Source organism: Chelonoidis abingdonii, chromosome 2, assembly GCF_003597395.2.
Source record: "Chelonoidis abingdonii isolate Lonesome George chromosome 2, CheloAbing_2.0, whole genome shotgun sequence".
NCBI lineage: Eukaryota > Metazoa > Chordata > Testudines > Testudinidae > Chelonoidis > Chelonoidis abingdonii.
In genome coordinates, this window is record NC_133770.1 from 62,581,286 (window position 1) to 62,609,149 (window position 27,864).

The following is a 27,864-nucleotide window of genomic DNA, read 5'->3' on the forward strand; positions in this document are numbered from 1 at the left end:
CACGTCTGACGGAGTAAGAGTCTTTGTATTTTGTTTGTTTAGGGCCCTGTACTGCAGCCCTCAAGTAGTCCCTGTGAGTAAAGATTGTAGAACTATGTCCTTAGTCAGTTTTTAAGACTTCTGAGAGCATTTCTCTTTGTTCTTGTACCTAAGCCATATATATTTCCACTGAATGTGAAATTCTGGGTAGAGCTGAGCAAATGATCTTTTTTTCAATTTTGTTTTATTTTTTGTTTTTTCATGGTCAAAATAAAGATCTGGGGAGAAAAATAATTTAATGTAAAAAAACCTGATGTTTTTGTTGTTGCCAAAATGAAAAAAATAAATCATTTCAGGTCAAATGAAACATTTTGTTCGACCAGAAACAAAAACTGAGTTTAACCAATCTAACTACATTTCTAAACAAAGCAGTATTTCAAAATGAAAGGTTGAAATGTTTTGTTTAGAAAAGGTCAAAATTAACCTTTTGGACATTTTTTTTTCATTTTATATTCACCAAATTCAACCTGAATTCCCAGATAGATTAATTCAATCAGAAAATATTCACCCTGCTCTAATCCTGGACAGTTAAGTCTTGTTTTCATTAAGAACATTTTGCAGTGGTGCAACTATTTAGTGGTGACTACACCGGGGCTGAGTGGGGACTAATAGGCTGCACCTGTGTAAAGTGGGCCTTTATACTGGTGTTTTGTGGGCTAATTCTGCCATCAGTTTCACCATTGAGAATGAAGAGTAATTCTTGCATTCACTTGAGTTACTGTGAATTTACACTAATGTAACTGAGGGATGTCTGCGTTGCTGCGGTTACCCTTAGTGTAGTGCAGCAGCAGAAAGGGTGTTTCCATCACTATAGTCCATTCACCCCCTTGAGGTGGTTGCTAGGTTGATGAAAGGTTTCTTCTGTCATCCTAGCAGAGTCCACACCAAGGCATAGGCTGGTTAACTGTCTCTCCCTTAAGTGTGAAATTTTTCACAGCTCTGAGCAAGGTAGCTGGGTCAACCAAAGTTTTTAGGTATAGACCGGACCTGAGATCTGAACTTGTCTACAGTTTTAAAGACAAAGAGCCCAGGGTGCTCTTTTCCCCCCTATTACAGGAAATATGAGCAGACTCAACCTTAAGTCATGTAAAGTGCACTCACAAATTGTGATAGGGTAATCAATAAATAAAATGAATAGAAATCTGCCTGACCTCGGCCTTGAGCCTGTAGACACTCCTGTGCTTACCTCTACCTGAAGTTAATGGGATTATTCACATGCTTAAAATTAAACATATGCATAAGTGTTTGTGGAGGATTACTTTGTGCATTCCTTGCAAATAAACAAGATTGCATCAAAGGTAGTTGGCTCCATTGTTCCACTTAGGAGGATAAATTGACACTCTGCAAGACCCCAAATTTTTTGGCTAGCCACTTGGGCCAAAGGGGTAACAGTAATAATAAATACTGTGCTACAAAATGTGTGTATATAAAAATTAGGGCTGTCAATTTAGTCACAATTAACTCATGCAATTAACTCAAAATATTAATCACAGTTTTAATCGCACTGTTAAACAATAGAATACTGATTTAAATTTATTAAATATTTTGGACATTTTTTCTACATTTTTAAATATATTGATTTCAATTACAATACAGAATACAAAGTGCACAGTGCCCACTTTATATTTTTATTACAAATATTTGCACTGTAAAAATGATAAAAGAAATAGTATTTTTCAATTCACCTCATACAAGTACTGTCATGCAATCTCTTTATCATGAAAGTGTAGCTTACAAATGTAGAAATTTTTTGGGCGGAGGGGTTGAGTGCAGTTATGTAAAACTTTGGAATCTAAAAGTCCACTCAGTCCTACTTGTTGTTCAGCCAATCACTCAGACAAACAAATGTGTTTACGTTTGAAAGAGATAATGCTACCTGCTTCTTGTTCACAATGTCACCTGAAAGAGAGAATAGATGTTCGCATGGCACTGTTGTAGCCGGCATCGCAAAATATTTACGTGCCAGATACACTGAAGATTCATATATTCCTTCATGCTTCAATCACTATTCCAGAGGACATGCGTCCATGCTGATGATGGGTTCTGCTCAATAACGATCCAAAGCAGTATGGACCGACTCATGTTCATTTTCATCATCTGAGTCAGATGCCACCAGCAGAATGTTGATTTTCTCTTTTGATGGTTCAGGTTCTATAGTTTCCACATCAGAATGTTGCTCTTTTAAGATTTGTGAAGGCATGCGCCACACCTCATCCTTCAGATTTTGGAAGGCACTTCAGATTCTTAAACATTTGGGTCAAGTGCTAGAGCTGTTTTTAGAAATTTCACATCGGTACCCTCTTTGTGTTTTGTCAAATCGGCAGTGAAAGTGTTCTTAAAATGAACAACATGTGCTAGGTCATCATTTGAGACTGCTATAACATGAAATATAGGCAGAATATGGGTAAAACAGAGCAGAGGACATACAATTCCTCCCCAAGGTGTTCAGTCATAAATTTAATTTACGCATTTTTTTAAAGTGTCGTCAGCATGGAAGCATGTCCTCTGGATTGGTGGCCGAAGCATGAAGGGACATATGAATGTTTAGACTATCTGGCACATAAATACATTACAATGCCAGCTACAAAAGTGCTGTGCAAATGCGTGTTCTCACTTTCAGGTGACATTGTAAACAAGAAGTAGGCAGCATTATCTCTTGCAAATGTAAACAGACTTGTTTGTCTGAGCGATTGGCTGAACAAGAAGTAGGGCTGAGTGGACTTGTAAGTGCTAAAGTTTTACATATTTTTAATTTATTTTTGCACATAATTCTACATTCATAAGGTCAACTTTCATGACAAAGAGATTGCACTACAGTAGTTGTATAAGGTGAATTGAAAAATATCATTTATTTTATTTTTTTTACAGTCCAAATATTTGTAATCAAGAATATAAAGTGAGCACTGTACACTTTGTATTCTGTGTTGTAATTGAAATGAATACATTTGAAAATGTAGAAAACATCCAAAAATATTTAAGTAAATGGTATTCTATTGTTTAACAGCACGATTAATGGTGATAAATTTTTAATCGCTGGACAGCCCTAATAAAAATGAGAGAGAAATAGAGATAATATAGATATTACTCTAAACTATCTTCAGCTGAAAAAATTGTTTTTTTTCTCCCCCTTAGAGATATTAATAAAATCAACGATGGCATTGGAGACAAAGTCGCTCAGCTATTTCAAAACATGTCTACATTCACAGTAGGCATAGTGATTGGCTTTGTAAAGGGATGGAAACTTACACTTGTGATTCTGTCCACAAGCCCCCTCGTAGTACTATCAGCAGCTTTTTGTTCCAAGGTAGGCAAGATTTTAAAGATTAATATGTAACAGATTTCTTGGGGAAAGGGAATTTCATGGAAACTGTTTTTGCTATATACTTGCCAAAATTACAGTTACCGAAAAACTCAGATTTCCGCTAGTGAAATCCTGGGATTTATTCTTATGCGTGAATGAATGTACATTTTGATCTCTAAATTACAAAATTACATTTTAAGTGTTAACTTTCCTTTAGTAGGAGTTTAAGAGCTGCTCACAATTGCTAAGGGCATGGTTCATGAGAAGAAAAGAAACTAAAAGAAAAATGCCTGATTTAAAAAAAAAATAGTTTATTTGCACAGATAGACAGGTACATGGAATACTCCTCTGTGATGCAGGAACTATAGGTTCAAGTCCCTGTCCTGATTCAGAGCAAGGATTTGAACATAGGTTTCCCACACCCCAGCTGAGGGCCTAATCACTGGCTATTCTGGGTGCTCTCTCTACCTCTCATTTTCATCAGAAATTGTATTCTGGACCTGAGAAACCTTCTGGACAAAAGCTGTGTTGAAGCCAATATGTTTCCATGAAAAGTTCTGCTTCAATTAATCTGTTTTCTGTTGAAAAATTTCTGAGCAGTTCCAGTAGTACATTTGAAGCTGGAGTAAAATAAAATTTTACAAAAAATATTTAGCCTGAAAAAGATATATTTAAGGGAATTAGGTATATTTCTTAGTCTCAATTTTCTTGTATTGTTAGTGATGGTAGTAGACTTGCAGTAGCACTTAGAGGCTACAAGCAGTATCATAACACCATACTACTAGGTGTTGCACACACACAGGGCCGGTGCTTCCATTTAGGCGGCCTAGGCAATCGCCTAGGGCGCCAGGATTATTGGGAGACGGCATTTTGCCAGGGGGGGCGGCAGGCGGCTCCGGTTGACCTGCCGCAGTTGTGTCTACAGAGGGTCCGCTGGTCCCGTGGCTCCAGTGGAGCTGCCGCAGGCATTCTGCGGACAGTCCACTGCTCCCACAGCTCCAGTGGACCTCCCGCAGGCACGACTGCGGCAGCTCCACCGGAGCCGCGGACCAGGGGACCCTCCGCAGGCACGACTGCGGCAGGTTCACTGAAGCCGTGGGAACAGTGAAATGGCCGTGCGCCTAGGGCACTAAAAATACTAGCGCCAGTCCTGCACACACACATAACAAAAAGATAGTCCGTGTCCCAAAGATTTCACAATTTCGGTAACAGATTATTTGTAACAGGTAGTGGGCCTCCTAAACACATGCCTTTATGATTTTAACATTGTCTTTTGATATCTTAAAATGTATAAATAAACTTGAGAAGATTCAATAGCCCTCCCCTTTTGGGCCTAGCATTTTTCTCCTGGCCTCACCTGGTCCAGAGCAAGGTCTCAAGGTGTGGTGTTGGGAATCCCAATTAATGAACATCCCTGCACTCATCCTATTTAGGTAGGTCTAGTAGACTGCAGGGACAGAGTTTATAAAGTCGCAGATCTTTATGCTTCTAAGATACATTCCATAACACGTTCTGTACATATGGAACAGCATTTAAAATGTTTCCTATGGGTCCAATTCTGTAAACATTACTGGGATAGTGCATACTTACATCTGCATGGTAGTATTTGCAAGATTGAATACTTTATCAGACACAGAATAATGACCCAGGCAGCACTTCCAAAGATCATTGTGAATCTGGCAGTTCTGAGCTCGGAGAAATAACATAATAAATGTGAGGTATAGAGCTACTCTCAATTTGTTTGAGAAGTTCACTTCATTCTGCTCCCATTGACTGTAGATGATCATCACATTAACCAGTAAGGAGTTAACAGCCTATGCCAAAGCAGGTGCAGTAGCAGAAGAAGTCCTGTCATCAGTGCGAACTGTTGTAGCCTTTGGAGGACAAGAGAAGGAAATCAATAGGTCTGACTCTCTCAATAGTTAATGTCTTTTTTAATTTATGACTTTGTCTGCAGCCACAATGACTAACACGTTTGTCTTTTTAACAGATATACAAGTAAACTAGGAGAAGCAAAAAACCTTGGTATAAAAAAGGCTATTGCTTCTAAGCTGTCTCTTGGTTTTTTGTACCTAATTATAAATGGATGCTACGGCCTTGGGTTTTGGTATGGAACTACCTTAATTCTTGATGAGAATACTGGCTATTCAATTGGGACTGTCCTGGCTGTAAGTGTCATATTTTAACATCAGTCTCTTTCTACAAACTAACTTCATTGTGAAGGTGATGTTGAGTATATGATATGGTGGCTATAGGCAGGGACAAGAGATCTTATATGTATGGAGAATCCACAACTGCCCAGGAGCTGGGTTCTTTCTATAACTTCCTGCAGAGCTGGTTGTATTCTGTTAAAATTAAGTTCCTTGCCCTTTTGGTTATGAAGTTGTGTTTGGATACCAGGGTAATGGGCACTAATATAAGAATTTAGATAGGCAGAAGAGACTCTCCACCACATAACTGGTTTGTTGTTGTCTTTTTAATGTAACAACAAAGCAGAAGTTTGAATTTATATAAAAATATGTCTCTGCCACATTTGCGTCTCTTCTGTGTTTGTTTTCCATGAACATTCATGCTGTTTGTTTTACCACCACAAATATGCATTGAAGATGAATGTTAAATTTACTTTCCAGAAGCATTCACACCAGACACAAGGATTATAATAATTGTGGCCAGAGAGCAGAAACAATACTGTGCGACTATATGACCAATCACCACTAAACAGCAGTAAATGAAGTTAATTGCAAACATAATCAGACACAGATAATCAGATAATTTAAAATAACTAACAGATTAGAGAAAATCATAATCTGCTCACGGATTTTCCACAAACAGAAGAGGAGGTGAAATTTGCATAATAAATTCTTCCTCACAAATTATGTGATGAACTGTTAGGTAGGGTGGCTGCATGTACTCCTGTCATCTTGCGTTTCTCTTCATTTGAAGAATATTCTACAGAATAAAGTTAAAAGTTTGACTATGTGGAGTTTTTAATTGTTTGGAAAAAACTCTGTTTACTGGTGGCCTTAAAACTCAGAGTAATAGTGGGGTTTATGGTGTAGTCAGCTGAAGATATGTTCGATTTTCGCAGTGTGGTTTGCGGGTTTTCTGAGTTTTCTGTAAAACTTGATCTAGCAGCGGTAAAGGCCACTCACTTTAATGAGCCTATACATATTTTTTAATGACCTTTTCGTATTTTTTAACAATATTTAGTGTTAAAATATACTACAATAGAGACAAGTAGAATAGAAAACAAAAATAGTCCTTTCCTTTCTGTTTTATGTAGAAATTCCATAGAATTTTGCCAAAAATCCTTCTCAATTTCTATTGTTCCGGACTATAATTTATTGTGCTGGCATTCCAAGGTTTAAACTTCCTCTTTTGATACTTAGGAATGGCTTGTGAATGACACACCAATGCTGGGGCTGATCCTGCTGTCTTTTCTGAGGCATAGCTCCAGTGGCCAGAAATGGGAGTGTTGCCTAAATCAAGACTATAGAACCAATCTTTAATTTTGGATTTGTTTTCAGTGTTGGTTTCATCTTCTTCCTCCTCTAGGTTTTCTTCTGTGTAACTTTTAGTAGTTATTGCCTGGGCACAGCAGCACCACACTTTGAAACTTTCTCTATTGCTAGAGGAGCTGCCTTTAAAGTTTTCAAGATCATTGATCAGGTATGGATCCTTCCACCCTGTCCTTGTAATTGGGCTAGTATCTTGCATGACAGCACTAACAATGCCAATAGAAAAATAAAGTAGTAATAAGCAAAAATCCATGGTAATTTCCATTGAAAAATAAAGGAGGAAAAATTAGTGTTTGCCAAAAGGAAAAAGACCAAACTGGCTTAGCAAGAAACATTATGTTCAGGCTCTTAAAAGGAAATTACAAACAATACAATGCAGTTACCAAAGCAAAGTAACTGTGGCAGTTAGCCTTAGATTGCAAACTACCCGATGCTAAAACAGGTGCGGTGTCGGAGACATTTTAAACTGTAGAATAAAAATATGAAATATTCAGGCTATAATGATATCTCCCTCAATTATGCATTTGTAAATTATTTGCTTAAATTTTATTTTTTTTCCACTCCCCAGAAACCCACTATAGATAGTTTTTCTTCAGATGGACACAAACTTGATCACATAAAGGGAGCACTTGAATTTAATAATGTACAGTTCAGTTATCCTTCAAGACCAGATGTCCAGGTAGGAGAAACACCTATTCTGTGCTATGTTGTAGTCACAGTGACTACAACTTGAAATATGGCATGTTACTTATCCTAAAAGAGTTGTGTGCTTTAGAGGACAGGATGGAAGCATGGCAGATTGGAGTCAGGAGGTTGATTTGAGTTCCAAGCGTAGAGAGGAAACATAAAAGAAGGCATGAAGAAGAGTGTTGGAGAAGAATGTAAAAAGGGGTTGTTAGCCAATGGAATGTTTGAGCTGAGTGAGGCAAGAAAGGTGTGGCCTCTAAAGGAGAAGAGAAGAGAGCTTGGAAGAAGCAAAGTTATGCAGAGTCCTGAAGGTGAGCCCAAGGGCTTGAATGTGATGCAGGAGGCATGCAGGAGCCAATGGAAGGACTTCAAGAGGGACTGAATGTGGTTAGAATCATGTCAGTAGATGACTTTTGCTGCAGAGCACTGGACAAATTAGAGTATGTGAGGTGTCAGGAAGGGCAGGTTCCAGTGGTTGAAGTATGAGACAAGATCAGAGCCAGAATTTGCAATGGGAATGAGTGCGTTTTGAAAATATAGCAGGGATAAATCTGGCAGGATTTAGTGACAGTTGGGCATCCAGATGTCCCAATTTTATAGGGACAGTCCCAGTTTTGGGGGCTTTTTCTTATATAGTACATATTACCCACCACCCCCGTCCCGATTTTTGACACTTGCCCTCTGGTCACCCAAAGTGACAGAATCTCGTTAATTTGGTATTGTTCTACATTTTATTTTTTTAACTACTACAAGGTTTTGAAAGGCCTTACTCTGAAAATTGACTGTGGACAAACGGTGGCATTGGTTGGAAGCAGTGGATGTGGTAAGAGCACAATGGTCCAGCTGCTTCAGAGGTTTTATGATCCACAGGAAGGAGTGGTGAGTACAGCCATTCTAGAGCATAGTACTGTTTACATGGGTATTAAAATAGTAATATACAAAGAATTATAGCTATACACATCCTCAAGGAAAAAGGAGACAAGTGGAACACAAAGTTGGGGATACTGAGCCAATCAGTCACTGTTCCTCCCATCTGGTGCTGGGAAATTTAACAAAAGTCTAACTCTTACAAAGTGAGCCTTGCAGCCCTCAGAGCATGGATCACTTGGAAGTTACATAAATCACTGGCAGCTTTTTGAATACTGTCGTGTGTTTTCTGTTCTGAGCAGCCTCACCCTTTACATTAGGAATTTGTTGCAGGTGCTGGGCTTGGATTTAGAACACCCAAACACACACTGTAACAAAATACAGCCAAGCACACTTCACCCCGGCTCCAGTGTCACACAGTCCTGTGAGAGTGCACATAGAAGACCGGTGTTTGTCTCAACGATTGCCTGACGCTTATATCCGTCCTCTCCTATTTGCTATCCAGACAAAGAATTTTCATGTGCATTTCTGAGCACAGCTAAAGTGTAAAGTGCCAAACTTTGTGTTACCTCCTCCACCATATGGATTACTGATCTCCCATTTAAGATACATGATGGTTGTCCTTTTTCTGTTCTATCCTCCTTGCACCATGCTTCATGCAGGCCTTAGGGTGTGTGTCAAGAAACCATAATACCATATGATTGGTAAGCAGAGATGGTCTCTGCTGGTTTCAGGTTTTCCTCTTCTGCAAAAATGAAAACTATCTCCAGCCAACACTATGTAAGGGATTGTAGGATTCAGATTGAGGGCCCCTTCTTTTTTCCTTTACTTTGGCCTTACTGCAGATGAGGTGCCGGCAGAGGCAAATCTCCACTTAGTGTATGGAAACATCTGGCCAAGGACTATTTCTTCACTGAAACAAAAATAAATCCTCACTTTTCTCATGAATCCTAAATCTGCCCTAACAAACGGAATGGGAAGATTTTGTCCTAAACATTTGTAGGTTTAGAAAGTTTCAAGAACAGTAGTATCTTTTTGATCTGTGTTTGTATAGAACCTAGCACAATGGGTTCATGGTCCATGACCAGGGTTTCTAGGTGCTACAGTAATACAAAATAAGAATAAAAATAATAATATACAACCTCAGACTCTCATAGTCTTTTTTTTCTTTAGATCACAGTGGATGGACATGACATAAAGTCCCTTAATCTGAGACATTACCGAGAATTCATTGGTGTGGTCAGTCAGGAACCTGTTCTGTTTGGGACAACAATTAGAAACAATATAAGATATGGTCGAGAGGATGTAACTGATGAAGAAATTGAGAATGCAGCAAAAGAAGCAAATGCTTACGATTTTATCATGGAGTTTCCTGATGTAAGTATGGTACTTAAAATAACCTGCATTCTTAGAAATGAAGTGAAATAAAGTGAGATATTGAGATATGACCATAAAAGAAACCATTTGTGTGTGTGTGTGACAGAAGGAATTTCCAGCAATTGCAATGTTTCTCTAAATTCTCGGAAACAGACATCTAAGGAAATGGAAATAAATCTGGACTGGGGTCAGGGGAGGGATAACTGTGAATCCAAAAGCTGGAAGCATAGATGACTCTGATATAAATTCATCTTAAAAGTAAGAACTATGGTTGTCTTTCCTTCAATCTCAGCCCCACATTGAGGGACAGCTGCCCCTCCGCAAAATCACAGAATATGGGTAACCAAAACTCAGCAACAGCTGATAAATGTAAGCAGGGAAACATTGTTTTTTACAGCCACCTTGTGGCCTTGAGTAGAAATTGCAGCGTCATTCAAAATTTGTATTTTTAGACGTATAAGGTGGTGATCAGGGTAGTGCTTATGGCACAAAGGCCCCAATTCAACAAGGCACTTGAGCATGTGCATGACTTCAGGCACATGAGTATCCTCCCTGTCAATAGAACTACTTATGTGCTTCATAGAGTGACCAGCTGTCCCAATTTTATAGGGACAGTCCCAATTTTGGGGGCTTTTTTTTATATAGGCACCTATTACCTCCCACCTCATCCCGATTTTTTTACACTTGCTAGCTGGTCACCCTAGTGCTTCAAGTTATGCAGGTGCTTCAGTACCTGGCTGAATCAGGGCAGCAGATCTAACATGTATTTTTTTGAGGGGTGCTGTGGCTGAGTGGATAAGATTTGGGTCTTTCACATCAGAAACCTGTGTTCCAGTACCAGATTGAGCAGAAACTCCCTTTATCGCCTTGGGCTGCCGCTCTGGTCCTTAGTACCTCATCTGAAAAAAATTCATGACCACCTACTTGTGGGAACGTTTTTGCTACTGAAAGTGACTTTGTGTAGATTTCATTTCTAATGGGATTTGTGTCCTGCACTCTGGGGATCAGACAATATATAACCTTAGCTTTCATTTCACTAAGGTGCTCCCGTAATGCATAATTACTTGCTCTCACTGTGGGCCTGATCCAAAGTCCATTGAAATCAAGGTTGGAGGGTGGCGTGTCTTTCCACTGACTTCAGTGGACTGTGGATCAAGCTCTATTTAGCGGTTAATTGTCTATACTGCAAAACTGATGGTGTCGCTGCTATTTTCTCAGAAATTCAATACCCTTGTAGGAGAAAGAGGAGCACAGATGAGTGGTGGCCAGAAGCAGAGAATAGCCATAGCTCGAGCTTTGGTGCGCAACCCTAAAATTCTCTTGTTAGATGAGGCCACATCTGCCCTGGATACAGAAAGTGAATCAGTAGTCCAAGCCGCACTGGAAAAGGTAAATGCTGGGTTACTGACACAACCTCTAGTACCATCTTCTTCAATCAAATATATATATTTTTTCAAAGCAAGGAAGAGATGAACAAGATTATTATTGTACTGCAATGACAGGGATGATTTACTCAATTACTGCCAAATGCTGCCCATTCTTCAGGGATAACAATGCTATAGCCCCACTGGTAACAACAGTAACCATGTGGTAACTCTCACCATGGCCCAATCCAGCAGTGAGGCTCTGTATGGGTGAGCCTCATTACAAGACTAAATCACTAAGATATAATGAATGTATTGTTATGTAGTTATGGGGCCCAAAAGTTGCCCTGATGCACATGCAAACCCATTGGCTACCATCAGATTGTAAATAGGGTGCAAATCATTGAGGGCAACATTTGCCCTTTGGTAAATAATTTGTCACAGTTAGAGCTTTTAGAATTATCATCTTGCTCATTTCTTGAAAATTAATTTTAAATACACAAACATTTGAATTTGTACAATAGATATTTCTGTACTTTCAGATCATCAGACCAATGCTAACAAAAATGCCAAATGGGATATTAAGAAGTGCTACAGTAATGTTAATCTTTTGAGTGTGTAAATCTTGATACCTTCTTGTTAATGCTTTTCATAGAGATGTGCACTGCCGAAGAAGTGTGCATTGATTATTCCACTGCATGTCATCCATGGCTACTCCCTCCAAAAAACAGATCCTTAGCACTGATGAACTATTTGTCTACATGGCACTGGCAAAGTGCACCAAAGGGGTGTGATTTGTGAAGCGTAGTACAGTGTTGTGCTCTAATTGCCCTTTCAAAGGTACCTAGTTCATGTTAATATAGTCCTGTTTCAAATGGGACTACATGAATGTGAACCAGGTATCTTTTAGGGTATGTCTACACAGCAATTAAACACTTGTGAGTGGGCCTGTGTCCGCAGACTTTGCTTGTGGGGCTCATGCTGTAAAACTGAGGGTAGACATTTGGGCTTGAGCTGGATCCTGAACTCTGGGACCCTCCCCCCCATGGAGTCCCAGAGCCTGGGTTCCAACCTGAATGTCTATACTGCAATTTTATAGACCCACAGACTGAGCCCCATGAATCTGAGTCAGCTGACCTGGGCCAGCCTCAGGTGAGATATTGCAGAGTAGATGTATCCTGGGTGTCTTTATGCCACTCTGGCAGCAAAGAAGGCACTTAGAGAAGCCTCAAGAAGACAGTTGAGAGCTCCCACAGTTCAAGAAAACTCCTGAGAGGTGTGAGGCTAGCATAGCTAACTTCACGCCAACTGGACCCCTATATAGAGCCATGTTGGGGTAGGGCCAGAGCACATGTTGCTCCATCTGCTCCTCTGCAACGAATCAGTCCCTATGAGACTGTTCCACATGGCATAACCTAAAGCTCCTCAGAATTTAGCTTTTTAATTTTGGATAGAATAATGAAAGAGAGAGAGAGTCAAGAAAATCAGGCGAAGCAAAACAAGCTTTCTGAGTTTGTTTAGTGTGGATGCTGGCAAGCAGGTCTCCTGTAGTTCAGCAGAGTCAGGACCAGGATATGAAAGGTTTTCATTGTCAGTTGTGGAAAAACTCACGGATTTTCAGGATGTTTAGCAAATGAAATCGATGGGAGGAACTACAGTCTCAATATGACCGATTAGAGTAAATTACACTAAATCTCCAAGCCACAGGGGACACAAATTACAATTTGGTTGTTTGTTTACAGGCCAGCAAAGGTCGAACCACTCTTGTAATAGCTCATCGGCTTTCCACCATTCGGACTGCAAATGTAATAGTGGCCATAGCGGATGGTGCTGTGGCTGAAGTAGGAACACATTCAGAGCTGATGGAGAAAAGGGGGTTATATTATTCACTTGCAACAGCACAGGTACCTTACAAAGATACCAAAGCTTTGCTATGAAAGTCCTTGTTTGTGACATATCAACTTCATTTATTGAAAATAACCAGGTTATGCGTACACTAGTACATGCATTAACTTTTTTACTCTGCCAAGAAGTGAGAGGCACTATGGTAACTAAAAGCCAAATCACCATTTCCTGCAAAAAAACAAGATTTTTCTGTTCATACATGTCACTGGGGTTTGCTCCTCCCCCCAAGCATCCCCAAACCCACAGATACCCCAGGATGTGCTGAAATCAGGCCCCCTTCCCCACCCTCCAGCTTCCTTGTAGCTTAGCTCCTTTGGCAACTGCTGTGTGTGGAATCCCAACTAAAGGGGTTGATAGAAGCTTTCACAGCGCAAAGAAAAGGTAACAGTCTAGTCTGTAATTCCAAAGAAAAGGTAACAGTCTAGTCTGTAATTCTATTTCTAATTTTGATGTTGGATCCACACTGTGCACAGAATCTGTCAGAATCCAGATGCCCCCTAACGGCTAGACAACCAGGTGCTTGTACAATTACAGTTGTAGTGCAGGTGTGTATATACACCATTTTCAGCCTTTTTCCCCACTGTTGCTCTAGCAGGCAGGGCAACTTCAATGGTAGAAATGGTGCTAGCGTACTGTAGGCAGAGCACAGGCATTTTTACTACCATGTTCCCTATCCGGGGTTAGAATAGAGGCTGATCTACCTGGTTCTGTCACTGTTGCTAGCCCAACTGTGAGAGATGTGCTAGTAGTTTTGTTTAATGGAGACAAGGCCTGAACTGGCACTAAGGCGGTGACAGTGGAACAATTTTAAAGCAGTTTTTTTCATACCATTTATGTTACCGTGGTTTTAAAACCACTCCTGTTAACCACACAGTTTAAGAATGGCCAATAGATAAAACTATGCTGTTTTTAAGCCATATTTTAGAAAACTCTTGAATATACTTTGAAAATTGTTTGGTTTTAAAACACAGTTTCAAGACGAGTATGGCCTGCTCTGACCCTGGAAATAGTGTTTTAAACCATACTAATAGGAAACTTTCTTATAGGCTATACTTTAGAACTGTTGTACTATCATGGATTCTTTCATCTGTGCAATTCAGAATCAACCCACTTTGATACTCTGGGGGTGTGGGAAGATAAACTAGAAGGAAATTCAGAAGAAATTGTTTCAAAATACCAGGAACGAAATCTTCCCTCTATCAAAGTTGATATGAGTTTTGCCGCTGACTTCAATGGGGCCAGGATTTCGGCCTAAAATGAGAGAACAAACATGTTTTATCATGAGTTTTGCAAGCCAATTAAAAAACAGAATTAAAACAATATGTCAAAGTATTTTTGAATGTATTGTTTGCTTACAACCTTTTGGGCCCCATTCTGAAAGAGGCAGAGCAACCTTATTTCTCATGGAAGTCAATGGAAGCTCAGAGGAATAACTGCACAGGATTGGGCTCTTTGGAAGAAAGTGAGCATAGCTTCCTTAATGCTTGGCACAAAATGTTAGCTTTTTGCGTAAACATGCAGAGAATACAGAAGATGCCAGCAGCTGGATTTCAGGACATGAGGAGTGAGAATCCAGTAACTAGGAGAAATGCTCTTATTTTTCTGCCAAATAAGAGTATGAGTAGCAAATTTAGTCAGAGGACTAAATCCAAAATAGCAGTCAGGGACTCAGAGAACCTACATGACACTGCAGGTGGACGTGGAGTCTACCTAGGGTGACCAGATAGCAAGTATAAAAAATCGAGACGGGGTGGAGGGTAGTAGGTGCCTATATAAGAAAAAGCCCCCAGAATCAGGACTGTCCCTATAAAATCAGGACGTCTGGTCACCCTAAGTCTACCTAATGCAACTACACTGACCTTTTGGATGTATTTGTGACTGAATTTATGTTGTGTTAAAGTCTATTAAAACAGAAGACCATGAAGAATCAACAGAAACTATTACCTTAAAAGATCATGAAGAAGTGTTCCCTATCAATGGGTTGATTTCCAAAAGAGCAAGCATAAAACATGTTCCACAAAAGAAGGCTGAAGAAGAAGCTGCACCCGAAGAGGTAATGGTTTACTGTATCTTAGTCAAGATTTTTTTGTTTTGGTTTGGTTGTTTGGTTTGTGGGTCTTTGTTTTCATCCTAAAAAGATTCAGCAGTTCAGTGGTAAACCTGCACAATTCTTCCAGAGAGATCAGAACATTTCTGAAAGGTGGTGTATATCAAAGATTATTTCAGTAGGAGTCAAGAGGACTGTGTCCTCTTCCTAAAATTGTATCATTGATTCAATGTGCAACTTTCAGCAAGTCACTTCACTTCTCAGTGTGTCGTTTCCTCATCTATTAAATATGGGTAATAAATAACCTCCTTTGTAGATCTTCTTTGAGATCCTTGAGTGTAAGGTGCTACTGAATTTAAGTACAAAGCATAATTTTCCATGTAAAGTTTGCTGTTAAGAGTATTCCAGAGTGTTTTCAGAATGGCCAGTCCTGTCACCTGCAGTCTTCCATTTACCTGCCTTGTTCTCTACTAGTCCAGGGTTCTTAAACTCAGCTCTTCTTGTAGGCACCATAATGCAGCACAGCTATCTAAAAAATGTAAAATTGAATTGTATTTGACAAAAATAAAAGATATGTTTTTAATGTGTTTTTCTTTTCCAGGAACACCTTCCCAAAGTTTCTTTCCTCAAGCTTTTTAGATTAAACAAGTCTGAGTGGCCTTTCATTGCACTGGGGACACTAGCTGCTGTTATTAGTGGAGCATGTCACCCTATCTTTTCCATCATATTTGCTAAAATCATAACAGTAAGTGCAGTACTGACCTTTCCGTAATGTAATTGTAGAAGGATGCTAGTTAAGTTGACCTGATTGGTACCGTTGGCCCTATGTACACTTCAGTGAAACCAGGGTAGTTAGAATCATTTTTATACATAGTTCTTTACAAAAATATGCCAGCATAGTTTCACCACTGTTTCTTGGGTCACTGAGCTCCCAACATAAGCAGATTATAAACATGGTTTGTAAAACAATTCAGAACATAGGAATACCATGTTTGCATCTTTCTATTTAAAAATGGTTCTGGCTAACATAGTTTCTCTGTGGTATATTAATCCTTAGTTTTTATATTGCACTTTTTTCCCATTCACAAAGCATTTTATGAACATTAATGAATGAGTCCTCACAACTTATCTGTGAAGGAAGGAAGTATTATCCCCATTTTACACAAACTGAGGCAGAGAGATGTGAGTTGTCCAAAGCCACAGAGGATATGATCGTTGGAGCATGTTGTAGAACCAAGAAGTTCCCATTCCTGTAGTTTAATCATAGAATATTAGGGTTGGAAGAGACCTCAGGAGGTCATCTAGTCCAATCCCCTGCTCAAAGGAGGACCAACCCCAACTAAATCATCTCAGCCAGGGCTAATCGCTGGCTCACACCTTCTTTTCCTCTCTCTAATGCAGATGAGGGTGGGTTCTTTCTGCGCTGAATAGAGTGAAGTAGGGCCTCTTGTAGTGCTCCTGTTCCTGAAAGATTATACCTGTTGGAATATCATTAAGAAAAAAGGTTTCCTGATGGCATCAGAGGGCCAACTTCTATTAGGAAGTTACTGCCCAACCAGTTGCTAACAAGATTGCTTTTTTCATTCCTTCTCATTTTGACTTCAGTGCTGTGTCAGCGTTCCAAAGCTAGGGAATGGGCACAATTATTACTGCAGTCTCTGACACCAGTGGGTAGAGGTCTGAACAAAGGTAATTCTCTGTAGCCAGGCAGCAGAGGTACAGCACCATGACTATCAGGAGGGGAGTGAGTGTGAGGCAGAAAAGTCAGTGTGAAGCTTTTGGAAATTTAACCCTTAGTCCTTGTTAATTTTAACCTTGAAATATTCATTCATATAAATGCTCTGCTCTCTTCTTCCCCAAGTATGTAAGAAACTCCTTTCTAGTCTATCTAGTGTTATACAGCATCTATTAATAGGCTGGCTAACAAAATATTTGGATGTTTTTCCTTCTATTTTTGCAGATCTTTTCAATAAAAGATGATCCGGAGAGGATCCAGCATGAAGCTAACATTTTCTCCATCACATTTGCTGTTATAGGTGGTGTTTGCTTTATCACTTGGTTTTTGCAGGTAAACTCTCATAATCAATAAAACAATTGGTCGGAACAGCAGTTTGCACTCTAGTAACTGCTTTAATCAGCTGTGGATTTAAAGTTGGCAGCTGAGGGATCATGGCATGACAGGATGGGGGAATGTCTGTCTGGTTCTGCAGCTGTATTGTTCAGCTCTGGTTGTTTTTTATAATTTTATATTCACATCTCACCATTTTGTGCTATGCTTATAATAAATGACTGCACTCGATGTATAAATAGCATCAGACTGACATTTAAATTACAAGCAGTAAAAAAGATATGAGGCACTTCTGCTTTTTTGTTTTGTTTTTTGTTTGTTTGTTTGTTTGTTTTTTCTTGCAGGGATTCCTTTATGGGAGGTCAGGAGAAATCCTAACAATGAGATTAAGGCACATGGCATTTAAAGCCATGCTGCAGCAGGTTAGTGTTAAATTTTTTCTTATAAATACACCATTTTCTCACTTGCCTTTCCTATAATAAATTGCAAATGGATTAATTCACCCTCTTTCTTCATACACAGCACAATTTTACTGCACCACCTTTCACATGAAGATTTGGGTATTAATTATGTGTATACTTACTCTAGCCAAAGTAGGAGAAGAACTATGCTAATTCTAACCATGATTAACCACTATTATTGCAAATTTCCTTGACCACTCTGAATAAAGATTTGTTTGACTGGAAATCCTGTTAGAACCTCATTATGAAAGTATGCTACATGCTACCGAGCTAAGACCTCATTTACAGGCTAAAAACAACCACACCAAAACCAATCATTAAATTTGGTTGAAGTTCAAGCTTGTTCTAACAACTGGGATATGGTTTTGAATCCCATTATAATGTGATTCTGTCCCATTCATGCAGTCTGGGCTATACCATGTAAGAACAGAGTTGAGTGGCAACCAAGTTTCATTGCAGTTGTTAATCAGGTGTGTAGGGGGGGGATGTGCGTGTGTGTGTCCGTGCGCGTGTGCATGCGCCCTGAGGTTACCACCTTCTTCATTTTAAACCGGGTTAATTTTAAACCAGATGGCTTTTTTGAGTGATCAAATTATATTTCTGCTTTTACCTGCCAAACCTGGTTTTCTTTGGTTGCTGTCAGATGCCCACCATCATCCTAAACATCATTTTTATTTATGTCAAGCACATGCTTATCTTCTTTGGCCAGTGGCACTGAGCAATCAGAAGGTCCCTGGTATGAATTTTAATCTTCCTAACAGTAGCACCTGACATAACATGCTGAGTACTTGATGCTGGCCTAAGTTAGTGCATTCAAGGAGAGGTATGTTGAAAACCACAAAGAAAAAGAACTTCACCTCAGCTGAGAAGAATACCCTGGGTTGGCCTTACCATGAGGCAAACTGAGGCGGCCGCCTCAGGTGCCAGACTGAGTGTGGGGGAGGCAAGGAGCGGTGGCCTCAATAGGACCCAGAGTGTAGAAAATTGTATGTGTTGCTGGTGCATACGTATCTCTATGCTCTAGATGCACAGAGATGGTACAGTGCTGTGTTGGAGGAAGGAGGGCACAAGAGAAATAACAGGCAGGCAGGAGAAAAGGTGAGAGGGAATAACAGAAAACAGCAGGAGCTGGAGGGAGAGAGAGAAGGAGGAGCCTGTTATGTGCCCCTCTAGCACCCCCAGGAGCCTGAACTGATTAACACCAGCTTCTCAGGGAGCTTCCTGTCTCCTGCTGCTTCCCTGAACCTGCCTGAGGAGAACAGGCAGCCAACTGAAGTAGTGGGAGCCAGTTAGGCCCTTAAGATGCTGATATCTTCCCTCACTCAGGCCCTGCTACCAGTCTGTTTATTTGTCCCCTTCAACTGAGTGTTGAGAGCCACTATAGCTGGCACAGAACAGCAGTCATGAGTGAAAGGAGAAAATGCCCTGGCAACAAAAGTCAAACAGAAGATTGTGGCACATCTAAAGTCAGCAAGATATTACTCAGTTATTCTGGACTGCACACCTGACATCAGCTATACAGAACAAATGACTTTAATGGTATGTTTTGTAACAACAACAGAACCTAGTGAAAATGTACCTGCAATGGTGACTGTCAGAGAGCATTTTCTATACTTATTAACACTGATGATACTAAAGGAGCTGGTATGACAAATATGCTTCCTAAAAATCTGGAAGATATGGGAATTGTGATAGCTGACATGAGAGGTCAGGGCTACAATAATGGTGCCAACATGAGAGGAAAGAACAGAGTGCAGACATGGATCCGAGAGTTAAACCCTCGAGCTTTTTTTGTCCTATGAGTTTTCAAAGATAATGGCCAATTACTCTACAATCACATCCGCCAACTCTTTTAGCACCCTCAGATGGAGTGCATCTGGCCCTATGGACTTGTGCTCATCCAGTCTTTCTAAATAGTCCGGAACCACTTCTTTCTCCACAGAGAGCTGGTCACCTCCTCCCCATACTGTGCTGCCCAGTGCAGCAGTCTAGGAGCTGACCTTGTTTGTGAAGACAGAGGAAAAAAAGCATGGAGTGCATTACTTTTTCCATGTCCTCTGTCACTAGGTTGCCTCCATCATTCAGTAAGCAGCCAACGCTTTTCTTGACTTTCTTCTTGTTGCTAACATACCTGAAGAAACCCTTCTTGTTACTCTTAACAGCTCTTCCTAGCTGCAACTCCAAGTGTGATTTGGCCTTCCTGATTTCACTCCTGCATGCCTGAGCAATATATTTATACTCCTCCCTGGTCATTTGTCCAATCTTCCACTTCTTGTAAGCTTCTTTTTTGTGTTTAAGATCAGCAAGGATTTCACTGTTAAGCCAGCTGGTCGCCTGCCATATTTACTATTCTTTCTACACATCGGGATGGTTTTTTCCTGCAACCTCAATAAGGATTCTTTAAAATACAGCCAGCTCTCACTCCTTTCCTCCTCATGTTATTCTCCCAGGGGATCCTGCCCATCAGTTCCCTGAAGGAGTCAAAGTCTGCTTTTCTGAAGTCCAGGCTCCATATTCTGCTGCTCTCCATTCTTCCTTGTGTCAGGTCCTGAGCTTGAACATCTCATGGTTACTGCCTCCGAGATTCCCATCCACTTTTGCTTCCCCTACTAATTCTTCCCTGTTTGTGAGCAGCAGGTCAAGAAGAGCTCTGCCCATAGTTGGTTCCTCCAGTGCTTGCACCAGGAAAGTGACCCCTACACTTTCCAAAAACTTCCTGGATTGTCTGTGTTGCTCTCCCAGCAGATATCGTGGTGATTAAAGTCTCCCATGAGAACCAGGGTCTGCAATCTAGTAACTTCTGTTAGTTGCCGGAAGAAAGCCTCGTCCATCTCATCCCCCTGGACTGGTGGTCTATAGCACACTTCCACCACGACATCAGCCTTGTTGTTCATACTTCTAAACTTAATCCAGAGACTCTCAGGTTTTTCTGCAGTTTCATACCAGAGCTCTGAGCAGTCATACTGCTTTCTTACATACAATCCAACTCCCTCACCTCTTCTGCCCTGCCTGTCCTTCCTGAACAGTTTATATCCAAGTATTCCAGTCATGTGAGTTATCCCACCAAGTCTCTGTTATTCCAATCACATCATAATTCCTTGACTGTGCCAGGACTTCCAGTTCTCCCTGCTTGTTTCCCAGGTTTCTTGCATTTGTATATAGGCAATTAAGATAACTCACTGATCGTCCTGCTTTCTCAGTATGAGGCAGCAGTCCTCCCCTCTTGTGCTCTCCTGCTCGTGCTTCCTCTCGGTATCCCACTTACCTCAGGGCTTTGGTCTCCTTCCCTCGGTAAACCTAGTTTAAAGCCCTCCTCACTAAGTTAGCCAGCCTGCTTGCAAAGATGCTCTTTCCTCTCTTCGTTAGGTGGAGCCCGTCTCTGCCTAGCACTCCTCCTTCTTGGTACACCATCCTATGGTCGAAGAACCCAAAGCCTTCTCTCTGACACCACCTGCATAGCCATTCATTGACTTCCACAATGCTACGGTCTCTACTCGAGGCTTTTCCTTCCACAGTGAGGATGGACAAGAACACCACTCCTTTATCCTTCTTCCCAGAGCCACGTAGTCTGCAGTGATCTGCTCAAGGTCATTCTTGGCAGTATCATTGGTGCCCACATGGAGAAGTAGGAAGGGATAGTGATCCGAGGGCTTGATGAGTCTCGTCAGTCTCTCCATCACATTGTGAATCCTAGCTCCTGACAAGCAGCAGACCTCTTGGTTTTCCCGGTTGAGAGGGCAGATAGATGACTCAGTCCCGCTGGGGAGGGAGTCCCTGACTGCCACCGCCCACCTCCTCTTGGGAGACGTGGTCATGGAACCCCTATCCCTAGAACAGTGCATCTCATGCCTTCCAATTGGTGGAATCTCCTTCTGCTCCCTTACCTCAGATGTATCATCTAGTCCACTCTCCACATTAGTACCTGTGGAAGAACATGAAAACAGTTACTCACCTGTATCTGCATTGCTGGTACATGGAGGCTCCTTTTTGTTCTTCTGGAGGTCACATGCTGCCAATTTTCTTCATCATCCTTCTGTCCCCACCATGCAGCCTGCTCTGATTCTTCAGGACGTTGTGCCCATAAAAGCATATCCTGATGTCTGTCCAGGAAATCTTCATTTTCTCTTATGCAATGCAGGGTCGATACTTGCTTCTCCAGACCTTGCACCTTCTCTTCCAATATGGAGACCAGCTTGCACTTTGTACAGACAAAGTTGCTTCTGTCCTGTGGAAGAAAGACAAACATGGCACATCCTGTGCAGGTCACAACAGCTGACCGCTCACCATCCATATTACCTTCCTTCTAATGGCTTCCTCAGCTGTTGCAGTAACTACTCAGAGAAGCCTGCAAGATGTAAGCCTCAGTGTACTCTCCCCAGTCAAACTCCCTCTGTTAGCCTCTCCACTGTTCGCCGCTCAGCTGGTTTGCATCTAACTGCTTTTTTATAACAGTCAGGCCCACTCAAGGCCCACCTAGAACAAAGCACTCCCCGTTAATGGGGCAAAAAACAAAGCAGCTCTGGCAAAGAACCTGTGTATCTCCACAAAAATTTCCTGGAGATCTCTGAGTAAGGTTCCCATGAGGTGAGGGAGTCAATCAACAGCCTATTCTGCCGCTCAGACTAGGCATGCGGTGGGAGACAAGCCTCCTTTCTGTAACCCTCCTGCCCCCAACAACTCGCTTCAGTTAGTCCCAAAATCAAGTCCACTTACCAGGGGCCTCCTCTCATGTTTGCACTTCGACAAGCTCCAACAGCTGTGACTGGCTAGCCTCCTCCGGGGTAGAAAAGAGCTCCTGGTTGCATGCATCTCTGACCTCCGAGTCATCCTCTGCATCTGGGTTCCCCTCCCCCTCCACATCCTTGTCCAAGATTTCCTCCTCCTGGCTCAGTCCACTCTCAGCTGGCATACGAGCCACCGAAGTATCCACAGTGGTCTTCACAGTGGACGTGGAGTCACCACCGAGTAGCACGTCCAGCTCTTTGTAGAACCAGCAGCTCATGGGCACAGCACCGGAGCAGTAGTTTTCCTCCCCAGCCTTGTGGTAGGCATTCCACAGCTCCTTCACTTTGACCCTGCATGGCAATGTGTCCCGGTCATGGCCCCTTTCTGTTATGCATCGTGAAATCTGTCCATAGGTATCATAATTCTTATAGCTGGAGCGCAGCTGGGACTGGACAGCCTCCTCTCTCCAAATGCTGATGAGGTCCAGCAGCTCGGCATTGCTCCAAGCAGGGGATTGCCTGGTTCATGGAGCAGGCATGGCCACCTGGAAATATGCGCTGAGACCACTGCACGCATCACCAAGCAAACAGGAAGGGGACTTTCAAAATTCCAAAGTAATTTATGGGGTGGGGATGATGGTTGGTCACCTGAGGGGCAGGGCAGTAGAGCTCAAATTGATGACCAGAGAGGTGAGAACAGGCATTGTGGGACACCTCCCAGGGGCCAATTGCAGTGCTTTAATTGACCACAGTGTCTACACTGATACCGCAGTGCTATAGCCCCGGCGCAGAAAGCTTTACACCTCTCGTTGGGGTATGTTTTTTATAGTGCTGCAACCGTGCAGTTTCTGCGCACTAAGTGGCCTGGCAATGTGTACACCTCAGGAGTTACATCGCAGAAAGCTGCTTTACTCTGCAGAAACTTGCCATTGTAGACAGGGCCTAAACCTTCCATGCAAAGGCCTGATTCTCAGCCCACTGAAGTCAGTGGGAAGACACAATGGGCTTCAGGGTGAGGCCCATATTTTCTAATGGCCAGCAAGTGGAAATTCTTGGCTTTTAATTTTTGGTTTAAAAAATACTTAATCTAAACTCATATTAAAACCATTTTATCCTGACCTGAAGCCTTTTAAATCCATTTTAGCAAACAGTGTCCTAGTACAAGTGTGGAAGGGGCCATGGTGACAGAATGAAAATACTCCAGCTAAATCTATCATCTGCATCAAAATAGTGTCCATACAGCTATAGTGAAGTTTAGGTTAAAGAAATATTTGAATAACTAACTCTCTTTTATGCCTACTTCACTTCACTCTGTATATATACAAATCAAGTTCAGCAATTAACTTATCTCAACCCCAGCCTTGAAATCGGAGACTGTACCAATGCTGACAAGTCAGCTGGTTTCCTTTTGTAGCCCATAACTGATCTTCAGTTGATCAGTAACTAAAAGTCAATCTGATATATAGGGCCACCCAAGGCCCCTAAACTAGCATGACATCCATTCTGTACAGGCTAATTGCTGACCTCCTTTACTTTCAGACTGCAAGATGCTGGGCATGAGAAGATTTATAGGGGAGGCCCCAGAGTCTGCAAGAAGAGAGGAGGCTTAGAGCATAGGACTTCAAGAAAATACAAAATCTAGGCTATCTTCAGAGTTCAGCTATTGCCTTGCTAGGAACACACAGGCCCAACATTTTAAAGGGTCTTTATAAATATGTCTGATATTTGCAAGAATATAAATTTTGAATGCACAAAAAATCATAGACCATTTTCTTAACAGATGTAAATTAGTATTGCTTGACTTGAAGTAAAGGGAGCTACATCAGTCTACAATAAGTTATTATCTGGCTGCAAATGCATATTTGCATGCATAAATCAAGTAATTGCATGCACAAATTGGTTAATGTGATTTGCATGGGTAACTATCCACATTAAATAGAGAGGACGCTTTTGAACAAATAGATGTTTGGTGGGTTTTGGTTTTGTTCTTCATGTGCAAACAGACATACTCAGACACTGAAGATTTTGTTAATAATAAAGCAAGAAGCGGAGGAATGTCCTTGCTCTCACTAAGTAACTTCATTTTTCTGTTTTGTTCCATAGGAAATCTCTTGGTTTGATGATAAGAAAAACAACACCGGAGCTCTGACAACAAGATTAGCCACAGAGGCAGCACAAATTCAAACAGTACGTACCATACGTGTGGGTGAGAGAGAGATTTTTGTATCTATATAACACTAACATTAAATATGGATCATTCTTCCAGGTTACTTACAACATGACATTATCTGTAAAGCTTGGGACAAGCACGCTATTCAGCTGGTAGGAGGTCGGTGACCATGAGCACTGGATCCTACTAGTGGAAGGAAGAAAGTAGATTTATGGAGAGATGGACAAGACTGGGAAGAGAGAAAGCAAGGAGGCCCAGAATGTTAGGGTTACTGATAAAGGTGGAGGAGAGGGGACAGATATTTAAATGGAGAGAATTAGATTTAGAATGAAGGGACAAAAGGAATGCTAGGGAGTTGTGAGCAAGGCAGGAGGAGTAAGTGAAGCAGGCATTGTGCAGTACATAGAGAAGGGTCTGAATTACAAGTTTGGATTTGGATATGAACTTTCCTTAAGTTCATGAGTGTTTGGATATAGGGTTGTGGTTCAGCCCATTGTAATGATACAGGGCAAACTTGGAGTTCAGCAGAGTTCAGATCTGGAGTTTCAGATTAGCCCATCTCTAGAAGGAACAAGGGATGGGTGAAAGGGAGAGTGACTGAAAGCACTTCAGCTAAAAGCTCTATATAAATGTTAGTAGAGATTCTGGGTTTCAGTTTTAAATTTCAAACAGTCAATAAAAGGCCAAGCCTACTATTTTTCAAGAACTTGTTTTAAAAAATAAACACTGGATGCCAAGATTCCTTTAAGCAGAATTAACATCCTGTGTTCACTGTAAGTTACTGTCTGAATCACTCCCTATGGCTCCTTTATTGGCCACTAATAGCTGTGAGATTCTCACAGTGTGGGAATGGAGGTTTCAAACAACAGATGAGACTGTATTTTAAAAACAGTCACCAGTACTGGATGGCATAGCCCATTTCTGCTAGGGAAGATGAAGCCAGAGTGAAAGGTCTCTCTCTGAAAGATATGTGCAGGGGGCGGGGGTTGTCTTTGGTTTTTTTAATCTGCTTGTTATCAGGTAGGGAGAAGGATTGTATTTAAGACCCATTAGCAAATGACATTTTTCACACATTACCCAATTACAGGCAACAGGCACAAGGCTTGGTGTAATAGCACAAAACATCTCCAGCATGGGATTGTCTGTCATCATTTCTTTTATATACGGGTGGGAGATGACTCTGCTGATCCTAGTGATGGCGCCGGTGCTTGCTGTGACTGGGATGCTGGAGACCAGTGCATTGACTGGATTTGCCAACCGAGATAAAAAGGAACTGCAGCGAGCAGGAAAGGTAAAATACAGCTTCTTCATAACACAGCTAATTGAATGGAACAAATGAAGAATAGAATCTCCTCATCCTAATCTTATCTGTGATGTGGCCCCCTCCAGGGTTCATTTTCAATACACCACCTGTTTTTGTAATTTGTACAGTGCCTAGCACAACAGGGTCTCAGTCCATGACGAGGGCTCCCAGGTGCTATTGCAATACAAATGCATAATAATAGTTACCATTCTAGTTTATATAGTTGGGGTGTGTGTGTATGCTAATACCCTACCAGCACTCTATTCTTATTTTTTCTAAAAAAGAATAAACCAATACTCACATATACACATAAACAAGCATTCACTCTTACTTACTGTTCAAGGACTCAGCTGAAGCACCCCCTCAGCCAGAACAGCGAATCTCAGCCTAACTTTGCACATTTAGGTATATACCTGGAGTTAGGAACATTGAAATAAAAGCATCTGTATTTATTTCTGTGATTAAGCCTTCGCACAAACAAACCAGATATTTATTTTGCTGCATTCAATATATTATCACCATAAGTACAGGTAAGTATATTCCCCTGTAAAAAAAAATGTTTACCAATCCCAGACTACGTTGAGAAGGCCCAGTGGTGATTTTTTTCCATCTCATTTTGTCTTTTGTTTTTCCTGTTTACATAAAGGTAGCAACTGAAGCTGTGGAGAACATTAGAACAGTTGCTTCATTAACTAGAGAGAGCACTTTTGAACAAATGTATGAAGAAAACCTGCAGAAGCCATACAGGTCAGAAATGATTCATGTCGTATTAAGCCAGGCAATCGCAGTGGTTATCAGTCATGTTGAGACCATGTGCATTGCCCTTTCCTCCATTGCAGTTGTCCCTTTTAGTTCTTTTTCTATTTTATTTATCCATTTAAAATATTACATTAAGTTAACAGTCTGCAGAGAACAAAACAAAGGCAAATAAACAGCCATATTAATACATCATATGGCTGTTTTGTTAAGGGGGATATCAGCTTGAGGAAAGAATGAAAGAGATTGCACCTCAAGTGTAATCTGGATAGTCCCTAAGGCATCAAATGTTGTTAGTGATGTATTCTAAACAAATTGCAATATTTTTGTGTGTCAGCATAATTTCTCTTAAACTCACTGAAAAGATGCTTGAGTGGGAAGACCGGGGTAGTTAAATATACAGTATAAATTTGCAGTTCTAGGATCCAGTCCTACGAACACTTATAAAGCTGACTTTGAGCTCAGACTGGTATGTGGTTCTACAGGGAATTCTCTCAGAACCCAAGCGGTAGTGGATTAAGCACAGGTTCTGCTGATCTGTTGTTCTGAATCCTGGCTAGCATTGGCAAGGGTCCAGCTTAACTGAACTGCTGTTAGAACTGGTGGGAATGTATTGGTAAATTTCCATTCGGTAGACATTGAATAGAGGTAGTGGAGGGGATAGATATCCTATCAGTCAACACAGGCCCAGACCACCCTTGGAGGCCTCTCTTCTTTCCTGTCCCAGGAAACCCTTGCCTCCCTAGTTCGATGCTGCATTATTTTATTCATGGAAACAAAGTTATGTGTAAGTGTGTCCAGGATCAGACCTTTGGCTACAGCTGTATGCTATATAGTTTTGGGGGGTTTTTAACAGTTTCATTTACCCATAACTGGACCCATAAGTCTCCCTCATTCTTGCATCTCCACCACTAGAAGTAGTGTGGTGGTTTTAGTGTAGACAAAGCTTGGGCATTTTTTACATCTATGCATGCTTTCAACTATAGAGAAATTTGGGATGGCTACTATGTGTGGCCTGTGTAGCATACCTGGAAGTGAAGCTGTACTAGCAGGGCCGGTGCAACCATTTAGGTTGCCTAGAGTGCCAAGACTTGGGGGCGCCAAAAAGCGGCGCCCCCAAAAAATTTTTTAAATGGTTGCAGCTGTTGCTGCTGGAGGGACTGAGCTGCCGGCAGCAGCAGCTGCCTGCTGCCGGCAGCCCAAGGTGTCCCCCGGGTCAGGGCGCCGCCGGTCTGCACGCCCCTGAGATCAGTGCGCTGCCACTGCAGCCCGGCAGC

General features: G+C 41.3%; 1 protein-coding gene across 1 annotated transcript in view; it reads left to right on the top strand.

Moving 5' to 3' along the window:
• Positions 1–27,864, top strand: part of LOC116826633 (ATP-binding cassette sub-family B member 5-like) — a 150,110-nt gene that overhangs the window by 105,505 nt on the left and 16,741 nt on the right. Inside the window, 12 exon segments of the mRNA XM_075062395.1 lie at positions 7,481–7,537; positions 8,299–8,424; positions 9,586–9,789; positions 11,008–11,178; positions 12,896–13,057; positions 14,959–15,111; positions 15,707–15,850; positions 17,066–17,173; positions 17,518–17,595; positions 24,462–24,545; positions 25,616–25,819; positions 26,478–26,578. Of these exon segments, the coding sequence (XP_074918496.1) occupies positions 7,481–7,537; positions 8,299–8,424; positions 9,586–9,789; positions 11,008–11,178; positions 12,896–13,057; positions 14,959–15,111; positions 15,707–15,850; positions 17,066–17,173; positions 17,518–17,595; positions 24,462–24,545; positions 25,616–25,819; positions 26,478–26,578 (1,592 nt within the window).